General features: G+C 35.9%; 1 protein-coding gene across 1 annotated transcript; it reads left to right on the top strand.

The window, feature by feature from the left end:
* Positions 1 to 2,309: 2,309 nt before the first annotated feature.
* Positions 2,310 to 5,244, top strand: LOC112036663 (probable disease resistance protein At5g66900). The gene is made up of 5 exons (XM_065768011.1): positions 2,310 to 3,295; positions 3,733 to 4,139; positions 4,410 to 4,489; positions 4,850 to 5,048; positions 5,227 to 5,244. Exons 1-5 carry the CDS (start codon positions 2,662 to 2,664, stop codon positions 5,242 to 5,244), a joined length of 1,338 nt encoding a protein of 445 aa, XP_065624083.1. The 5' UTR covers positions 2,310 to 2,661.
* The last annotated feature ends 5,811 nt before the right edge of the window (positions 5,245 to 11,055 follow it).

The raw sequence follows: 11,055 nt of genomic DNA, 5'->3' as shown, positions 1-11,055 counted from the left end.
AATTGATAAATATTGAATATCATTACATTTAACATATCATATAAATGATTAAAATTCACATAAATTCAATTTACCATAAAATTAGAGAACAGTGCAGAGATGTTACCTTGATGGTACTTTAGAGTAATCTCATAACAAGAAGCAATTTACCGTCAACTCATATATGTTTTTAGATGGCGGGGTTGAGATGTGGACCATGTCACTGTTTTGAGACGATACACGTGTCTACGAGGTTTCTAGTGTAGTAGACTAAAACGTTGTGCGTGCCGCTCTCGGAATACAACAACCCAGCCACCTTCGTTGATAATCCTTACAAGCCTACACCGCTTATAGGATAGGAAACTCTCAATAATACTTTTTTTTTACCTAGAAATATAGTATATAAAAATATAGTATATATGAAGGGAGTTTTCTTTTTACATGAAAATGATGCCCGTTAGAAAATTGATTTTCTTATAACAAATTAGGAAATGTTGGCCACAAAAAATATACACACACACACACACACACACACACACACACACACACTAAATAAGTCATACCCATTGAAATTGTCTTTAATGACATTTTAATGTCGGTTTGACTTCCTTGCAAAATCAAATAGTAAATAGTTATGGGTCATGCTAACAAGTGCCCTTAGGGCAATGATTAACAATTTATTGGTTTTTTACGCCACTTTTATGAGAAATGAAAAAAGTTGTCAAAACATTAATTAGTTTTTTTTCCCCTAAAAGCTTTTATTTTTATTTTTATACAAGATAGAATTTCTACTCTAGTATAATATAAGTGTATATGTATGTGACGCTCTCTCCTGGAGACTTGAACCCCAACCTTTACCCCCCCCCCCAACACCCTACAAGTACTTATACTTGTGGAGTGACCACCGCACCAAGAGTGAGCAGTGGTCATAATTTTTTTTTAAAATGAATTGTTAACCATTACTCTAAGAGCATTCGTTAGTATTTCTCAATAAATATTTATACCAAAAACTCCCATATTAAAACACCATCAGAGCATATGAAAAGAAAACGTTTTATAAGGAAATGTATTTGACAAGGATTATTGCTATATACATTAAACCATTAAGATTCATTTAGTTAGTACTTATATCAGCCAACTCATCATAGGCAGGTTATGAAATTATATTAAAAACGTATAAAAATTAAATTAGCAATTAATCAATATTTAAAAAAAAAATTATTTTATATAAAGAAAATTCCAACAATACCCTCACAATTGACATAGACATTCAGGAAACGATTATAAATGAAAACCCCAAACGCTTTTACGTGAGCGTAAACTCCCAAACAAGGGAATAGAAAGCCATTAAAACTCATAAACAATGGAATAGGCTTTCCATTCCTTCCATTAAAGAGCTCCATGCTAGCTGGGGAAGTAAAGTAATATTGAAGCAGAGGAGAGGGTTGGTGAATTTGGTTAAGCGAGCGAATTGGCAATCAAAAATTGAAAATGAGTTTTGAGAAAAGAGTGGCCTAACCAAAAACACTAACCCGCTTTCTTGTCAAAGAAGGGATAGTTTATTTAATTAATGTTTTTTCTAAAATTATAAAATAAATATAAAAAAATAAATCTATAATTGATCTATAATGAAACAGCAACAAATTTGGTACCATGGCAAAACTTTGATTATCCAACTGATACAGCTCTTCCAAACATGAAACTTGAGCTAAACAAAACGCTGGTCTGAATCAAATCCTAACATTTGATGACAAGGGTGGATTAATTTTTTTTAATTAACGGTTTTTCTAAAATTTAAAAATAAATAAAATTTTAAATATTTTAAAAATAAAATTTTACAGCAGAAACTAGTAAACTTAATTGGGGAGGAATGAAATTTAGAGAATTAAAATAAAAAATAACGAAAATTAAAAAATTAAACCTTAGAGAATTAAATGAAAAATAGTGAAAGTTAGAAGGGGATTTTAACTTTCGGAAGTTGTAACACACTATTCCAATTTCATGATGAAGAAAAAGGAACACGGTCTGTGCGTATGTTTCCTTTGTATGCAATGCAAAGGAGTTTCCAGAGTCAACGGTGTCAGTCAATCTGCGATAAGACTTGGAAACTTCCTTCCTGGTTCGCGAGAGACATTGATTGCTTTATTTTAATTTATTTTTGTCTTTTTGTGCCTTTTAGTGCAAAGAAACATATGGAAAGTACTGATTATGACCAAAAAAAAAAAAAAGCATAAAGAAAGTACTGAGAAGAAATTGCAGGGTTTACTTTAACTTTGTATTTTCTGTTTCGTTTCCTTATCAGCTCAGAGAAACTGAGATTCACTTTGTATATTCTGTCGGATTTCCTTATGAGCGCAAAGAAACTGAGAGGAAATTGAAGGGTTTCGTTTAAATTCACTTTGTATTTTCCATTTCGTTTCTTTACGATCGAGTACAAAGAAACTAAGAAGAAATTTAAGGGTTTACTTTCGCTTTGTATTTTCTGTTCCTTTTCCTTATCAGTACCATGTTTATAATTTTTGTAGTATATAAATGTTGACTTTAGCTTTGTAATTTTCAGGTTGCACTGCTAGTTTAGTTTACTTGTACTTTGTTGAATTCTTTCATTTGTTTGAATAAGATTCTCATTCATCCTGAAACAAAAAAAACAAAACAAAACAAAAAAAAAAACAAAGCAAAGCTATGCCTTTGGACTATGCAGGGGCTGCTCTTGGGGTAGCATTTGGAGGGGGCTTTGCGGATTTCCGTGTCGTAGTTAAGAATGTGGTAGACAGAGCCCGTATGTTCAAACCCATTCTTAAACGCCTCGAATCCACGTTAGATCGTCTGGCGCCAACGGTCATCGAAATAGGACGATTAAGCGAACAACTTACACTACCAGAAGTGGAAACAAAGAGCTTGATTGAACATATGAAAAAGGGAGAGAACCTGGTTCGCAAGTGCTCGAAAATCCCTTGGTGGAACTACCTTTTCAAAGTATATTACTCCCCAAAGCTTAAAGAGTTGGAAGACGAAATCGTCAGGTTCTGTCAGGTTGATTTGCAAGTACATAACACAAGGAATGGGTTGAGGACATTAGAAACGGTGATCAGTATTAGCAAGAGAATGGGTCCGTTCAGGGTTGTGGAGACACCAACGGGGTCGAGCCACGGGGTTGCTGGACGCCAAGATTTAAAAGTTGGGTTGGATATGCCAATAAAGGAGTTGAAGACGCTGCTGTTGAAGAAGGAGGTGCAGCTGCTTCTATTGACTGCTCCCGGAGGATGTGGGAAAACCACATTGGTGAAAATGCTTTGTCAGGATGAAGAAATTAAGGGTACTTCCATTTCTTTTATTTTCTTTTCTTTTGTGTGTATGTGTGTGTAATTTAACTTGGCAAGTGTTATAAAAAGTGTTGCTAATTTGCATGTTGTTGAAGTTATTTATTGTGCTAGCTGTGTATTTGGAGAAATTATTAGGTTCACTAAGAGAATTGCTGAAGTGGAACTCCCAACCAATCTCTCAACCAATGAAATAATGTCATTTATGCATATGTGTGAGTCAGATTCCTAATCAGCACAAGAATTAAAAATAATAACCTACTAGGTGAGGACACATTTGCATAAATGACAACGTTTTATTAGTTAAAAGGATCAGGATGATCATTTCAGCAATCCTTCTTGTAGATCTAATAATAGTTCTGTGTGTAATGTTGTGAGCCTTGAAGTGTGCCCCCATGGCAGGTTTCTAACTACATTGCGTTTGGTTGGCTAGGCACATTTAAGGAAAATATTCTCTTTGTCACTGTTTCAAAAACTCCCAACGTGAAGCTCATTATACAAAGCCTATTTAATTATAAGAGTTTGTGGCTTGGGTTTCAATTTCAAAGTGATGAAGATGCAATTGACAGTCTGCCACAATTACTGAATCATATTGGACCTGATCCTATATTATTGATCCTGGATGATGTCTGGCTTGGATCAGAATCCCTTCTTGAGAAGTTTAAGTTTGATATTCCAGATTACAAGATTTTGGTTACATCAAGAACTGCATTTCCAAGATTTGAATTTACATATCACTTAAAACCGCTAAATGATGAAGATGCGATGACTCTTTTTCGTCACTCAGCATCCCTAAAAGAGGGGAGCTCTTATATTCCACCAGAAGAAGATATCAAAAAGGTACTTTGTCTTACATAATACCTTATGTACCAGCCAAAATTATGTTGTCATACCGACACGGCTACACGTACATTTAAGCCTTGCTTGTTTGTTTTCCAATAACCCAAATGTCTCCAAAACTAGACTAATAAGAAGGGGAAAAAATTTGTCACCAAACAATGTTTTCAAATTTCCAACCTATTAGGGTGGTTTAGATTATTAAAATCTTTGCAAAAATTACCCTGTAACCTCCAAACAATAACTAAATTTGTTTAGTTCCTTTAATTGCAGATAGTAAGAGGTTGTGCGGGGTTCCCACTGGTCCTTAAAGTGATTGGTGGTTCACTGTGTAGGCAGAAGGCAGAAGTATGGTACAGTAGACTAATGAATTGGTCTGATGGNTAGTAAACTTAATTGGGGAGAATGAAATTTAGAGAATTAAAATAAAAAATAACGAAAATTAAAAAATTAAACCTTAGAGAATTAAATGAAAAATAGTGAAAGTTAGAAGGGGATTTTAACTTTCGAAGTTGTAACACACTATTCCAATTTCATGATGAAGAAAAAGGAACACGGTCTGTGCGTATGTTTCCTTTGTATGCAATGCAAAGGAGTTTCCAGAGTCAACGGTGTCAGTCAATCTGCGATAAGACTTGGAAACTTCCTTCCTGGTTCGCGAGAGACATTGATTGCTTTATTTTAATTTATTTTTGTCTTTTTGTGCCTTTTAGTGCAAAGAAACATATGGAAAGTACTGATTATGACCAAAAAAAAAAAAAGCATAAAGAAAGTACTGAGAAGAAATTGCAGGGTTTACTTAACTTTGTATTTTCTGTTTCGTTTCCTTATCAGCTCAGAGAAACTGAGATTCACTTTGTATATTCTGTCGGATTTCCTTATGAGCGCAAAGAAACTGAGAGGAAATTGAAGGTTCGTTTAAATTCACTTTGTATTTTCCATTTCGTTTCTTTACGATCGAGTACAAAGAAACTAAGAAGAAATTTAAGGGTTTACTTTCGCTTTGTATTTTCTGTTCCTTTTCCTTATCAGTACCATGTTTATAATTTTTGTAGTATATAAATGTTGACTTTAGCTTTGTAATTTTCAGGTTGCACTGCTAGTTTAGTTTACTTGTACTTTGTTGAATTCTTTCATTTGTTTGAATAAGATTCTCATTCATCCTGAAACAAAAAAAACAAAACAAACAAAAAAAAAAAACAAAGCAAAGCTATGCCTTTGGACTATGCAGGGGCTGCTCTTGGGGTAGCATTTGGAGGGGGCTTTGCGGATTTCCGTGTCGTAGTTAAGAATGTGGTAGACAGAGCCCGTATGTTCAAACCCATTCTTAAACGCCTCGAATCCACGTTAGATCGTCTGGCGCCAACGGTCATCGAATAGGACGATTAGCGAACAACTTACACTACCAGAAGTGGAAACAAAGAGCTTGATTGAACATATGAAAAAGGGAGAGAACCTGGTTCGCAAGTGCTCGAAAATCCCTGGTGGAACTACCTTTTCAAAGTATATTACTCCCCAAAGCTTAAAGAGTTGGAAGACGAAATCGTCAGGTTCTGTCAGTTGATTTGCAAGTACATAACACAAGGAATGGGTTGAGGACATTAGAAACGGTGATCAGTATTAGCAAGAGAATGGGTCCGTTCAGGGTTGTGGAGACACCAACGGGGTCGAGCCACGGGGTTGCTGGACGCCAGATTTAAAAGTTGGGTTGGATATGCCAATAAAGGAGTTGAAGACGCTGCTGTTGAAGAAGGAGGTGCAGCTGCTTCTATTGACTGCTCCCGGAGGATGTGGGAAAACCACATTGGTGAAAATGCTTTGTCAGGATGAAGAAATTAAGGGTACTTCCATTTCTTTTATTTTCTTTTCTTTTGTGTGATGTGTGTGTAATTTAACTTGGCAAGTGTTATAAAAAGTGTTGCTAATTGCATGTTGTTGAAGTTATTTATTGTGCTAGCTGTGTATTTGGAGAAATTATTAGGTTCACTAAGAGAATTGCTGAAGTGGAACTCCCAACCAATCTCTCAACCAATGAAATAATGTCATTTATGCATATGTGTGAGTCAGATTCCTAATCAGCACAAGAATTAAAAATAATAACCTACTAGGTGAGGACACATTTGCATAAATGACAACGTTTTATTAGTTAAAAGGATCAGGATGATCATTTCAGCAATCCTTCTTGTAGATCTAATAATAGTTCTGTGTGTAATGTTGTGAGCTTGAAGTGTGCCCCCATGGCAGGTTTCTAACTACATTGCGGTGTGTATATATATATATATGTATATATATATATATATATATATAAATTCAAAGAAAAAAAAATGATAGCCTCTTATAGCATTGGATTCAACTCATCGAAAATAATATACCGGCAGTTGATCAATGATTATGCTTCATGAACATTGATTAAATTTCCACCATATACGCTAAAGATCCAATAGTCATGCACCATAAGAGATGGGATTCAATTCATCGGAAATAATATACTGGCGGTTGGTTGACGATTATGCTTCATGAACAATGATTAGATTTCCATTATATATGCCAAAGATCCAGTAGTCACGCTATCATAAGAGATCAAGTGATCAACTACTAAGACAACCTCTTGCATGATTTCTATTATAATGTTATCTAGACTTCACAATTACAATCCAATGTTAAGACCCCCAATTCAGCTTAGTCACCAATGGGGTTGTGTTTGTTGCAAGTTAGTTACTGTGTCTCAGTTACTAGAGTAGATAGCTGGTTAAGAAGTTGTTAGGGTACTAATTAACTGTAATTACCAGTTGAGTACCTGAGCAAACTATTAAAGAGAAATTGTAACATGTACAGAATTATGGAAGAAATAAAATGTTCTTAGCTCTTTCTTTTCCCTCATCGCTTTCTGTCTCTATCTCCATCTCTGTCTCTAAGGAGGATGGCTCCCTCGAAGTAGCCAGTTACCATAGCAATCCCAATTCTGCCTATAACCAGAAAACCTTTAACATCCAATGTATTCAGTTGTCTGTTAAATCTATTTAAATTTCTTACTTTGAATTTCATTGTGACTGTCTAAACTTAGCCTACATTTGGTTCCTTGCTTCCATGTGTTTCGATTTGAGTTCTATTATGAGCTTTATAACTGGGACGTGAGTCTTTTAATTGTTGAAAGACATAGGAAAAGGAAAGTCTTTAGGTGGTTCTTCATACATTTTTATGTGATAAAAAAAAAAAAGGGAAAGCTTTTCTCACATTCACTCTGAATGAGGATCATCCTATTTGTGGTTTTGGTTTCTAATTGATGATTGCACTTTCAATCATTGGCATTATTCCAACCGATAGATGAGCATAAGGAAATATTGATTATATGCAGAGGAAAAAAAGGGCAGCCACTGAGGAAGGTGGCAAAATGGATGAACAGAAGCTTCCTAATGGGGATGTGAAGAAAAGCAAGAAGAAGCATCGAGAAAATATCACTTAGAACAGTAAGGAAAATGTGTTTGGCTGTTGCCGAGGTGTTAATAATGACTTTTTTGTTGCAGAGATGGATCAAAACAGAGTGGGCAAGAAACCATAGCACATGAAAAGAAAGGGCTGGACAAACTGTGAAGCTGGTAGGATGATGGTTACAAAGTGATGTTCTCACAACTGTTGCTGTGGTTGGAGCAATGGCAAAGAGTTGCTCTAGACTTTAGTTTTTATAGGAGGTCTAAGCTGAAATATGCTCAGTATACCCTGGTCTTTTTGTAGAAATATTGGAGCAGTGGCAATAGCTGTTCAAGTTTGTTAGTGGGTCTATATACCCCTGTTTATAGAAGGATGTGATAACATGTATAATATAATCTTCTGAACTGCTTATGTCTTTATAACAAAAATTATAGGTATATGTTCTGCAGATGGGATGAATTACTAAGTTTTTGCAATTTGTACCTTTCCTTTCTTATTGTTGATTCTTCTCAACTGAATTTGATGTTTCGATACAATTGTGACTGGTATATCTTAATTTGTTTAGTTGCTTCCTTAATGTAGCAATGGAATTTCGAAGTAGGTGCTTGTTAGATGTATCTACTATAAACTTATTGAATCTTTAATTTGATTGGATAATCCCTATATTAATTCAGTCACAGTTTTGAATTGGGTGTAGTGGAGTACAAATGCTCAGATGCAGCAAGTATGAATACTCTATCTATTACCAGTATACATACTTTTCCATGGAAAAAGTTTAGCAACAACTCCCTATTAAGTATTACCAGTATACGTGCTATTTCCATGGAAAAAGTTAGCAACGACTCCTCCAAATCACTAGAAGGTACATGGATGCTTCTGGCATATGGAGAAATTTTACAATTCTCATTATTGACTACGTCACTTGTTCATCATTTCATTAAAAGACTTCTACCTCTTTAAAATTGCTGAGTCAACTTAATTATGATATAAAAAAAATTAGTTAAACTAACGTGTCTAACATAATTACCTTATAATTTTCAATGTTATGAGTGTCTAGCTTTCTTAATAGTTAGTTGACAACATTAAATTGGCACCTCATTTAAGATTACTTAAAACTCAAATTGACCAAGTTTAACACCTCCATTTACGTTATCTCCCTCCTCTTTCCAGTTTCCTCTCCCTGTCACCCACTAACCCCCATCCTATAGCCCGTGCTGCCTCCCTCATAAATAATTAAATACACCTTTTAACAGTAGAATGAATACACAATGGCAGCGGACTCTTCAAAATACCTTTTTTTTTCCTCAAATGGAAGAGTACAGTAATCAAGAAAATGACAATTTCATATGCGCTTTTAATATATATATATTTTTTTTATATAAAAGTTTTGTTTTTAATTCAAATTTTCTCTTTTAGTGTATTTGAAAGATTTAAAAAAGAAGAAGATAAAATTAGAATAAAAATTTTATGTTCTACTTTAATTGTTCCATTTCATGCTTTACCAATAACAATATTCCATACTTTAATAATGAGTTTTTTTTGTTGCAGAGATAGATCAAAACAGAGTGACAAAGAAACCAAAGCACATGAAAAGAAAGGGTTGGACAAACTGTCAAGCCGGATAGGATGATGGGAACAAAGTGATGTTCTCACAACTATTGCTGTGGTTGGAGCAATGGCAAACAGTTGCTATGGCCTATAGTTTTTATAGGAGGTCTAGGCTGAAATATGCTCTCTATACCCTGGTCTTTTTGTAGAAATATTGGAGCAGTGGCAATAGCTGTTCAAGTTTGTTAGTGGCTCTATATACCCTTTGTTTTTTTTTTTTAGTAAAAAAAAGGGCTCTATATACCCTTTTTTTTTTTTTTGAGAATGAAACTTGTGTAATTTTATTAAGGTAAAAGAACTACATCTGAATGTAAAAACGAAACAATATGTGATGGGACATCTTCCATCCAAACTTGAAAATCTGGTATGCGTATTGCATGTTTCGCCAGATTATGAGCTACACTATTTCCGTTTCTCTTAATGTGAGAATACGATAAACTTACAAAATTATTTGCAACTAACTTGACATCCTCTACCAATAAACCCAGTGGGGACAGATTATGTTCTTCTGCCTTCAAAGCTTTAATGAGACCAAGCGAATCCCCTTCGAGTATGACTTTTTGGAAGCCTAGGTCCTATGCAAACTGTACTGCTTTGAGTGCTGCCAGTGCTTCTATCTCCTCTACCTTGTAAGCTTGGTTTAATTTTTCTGCATAAGAGGCCATAACAGCTCCATCATGGTTCCGTATTACAGCTCCAACACCCGACGAGTTTGAATGACAGAACACAACGCCGTCGAAATTAATCTTGACAAAACCAGCTTGCGGAGGTCTCCACCTTGTTCCTCCGATGCCACTGCTCCCAATCTGCAATTCTGCAGTCCGTGTGGTCACCTGGTATTGTGTAAACATGGTTCTTGCTTGTTCTGCCACCTGCTGAAGCGGACTGGACTAAAGGTTCAAACGGGCTTTATTCCGCTGACTCCAAACACTCCAAGCAGTAAATGCAAACAGCTCCAGGGGCATTCCTCTCTCAACCATCCATGACAGCAACTCCTTCACTCCTGAGAAACCAACGTCATGCCTGAAACTCCATGGTACTTGATTCACCCACACCATATCCAATTCCGGACATGACCACAAAGCATGCTCTGCATCTTCCACATCCAACTTACATCTTTCACAAATTGGGTCAACAACTACCTTCCTCCTCATCAGAGCTTGTTTGGTTGGCAATACATTTCGACACGCTCGCCAAATAAAATTTTTTATCTTCGGTGGGACTTGCATCTTCCATATCGCTTTCCAAACCTTCTTATCACAGATTGGTGGGGCTTGTGGATGAGCTAGCAACTCTGATTCCTCTTTAAGGAATCTATAACCAGACCTACACGTGTAGTGGCCGGAGGTGGAAAAAGGCCAATAAAGGGTGTCTTCCGCTACACTTCGACTAAGGGGGATTTTCTTAATCATCTCTGCATCCTTAGCTCCAAATAAACCATCTACCAACTCCTCATTCCAACTTCTTGTGACCGAATCAATAAGTGAATCCACGGTGTGATTCTCAAAACTTTCTATAGGACAATTTGGCAGCCATGGAGGGTGTTTTCTTGGTAGCCATCGTTGCTGCCAAATGTTAATCTTTTCTCCACTTCCAATCCTCCATATTGCTCCCCTTTGAATAATGTCTCTCCCTTTAAGGATACTCTTCCATGCATAAGACCCCATCCTTGAATCGGTAGCCTCCATAAGTGAAGAATTTGGAAAGAAACGTGCTTTAAAAAATTTATAGAGGAGTGAGGATGTATTATGCAAAAGTCGCCATGCTTGCTTTGCTAGAAGAGCATCGTTGAACATAGAAAGATCTCTAAAACCCATACCTCCAATAGTCTTGGATTTTGTCATCTCCTCCCATTTAACCCAATGGATTTTCCTACGGTCAC

Source organism: Quercus suber, unplaced genomic scaffold, assembly GCF_002906115.3.
Source record: "Quercus suber isolate HL8 unplaced genomic scaffold, Cork oak 2.0 scaffold_875, whole genome shotgun sequence".
In the NCBI taxonomy this organism is placed as follows: Eukaryota; Viridiplantae; Streptophyta; class Magnoliopsida; order Fagales; family Fagaceae; genus Quercus; species Quercus suber.
The sequence above is the reverse complement of the archived record's forward strand: the minus strand, read 5'-3'. Positions and strand labels throughout refer to the sequence as shown.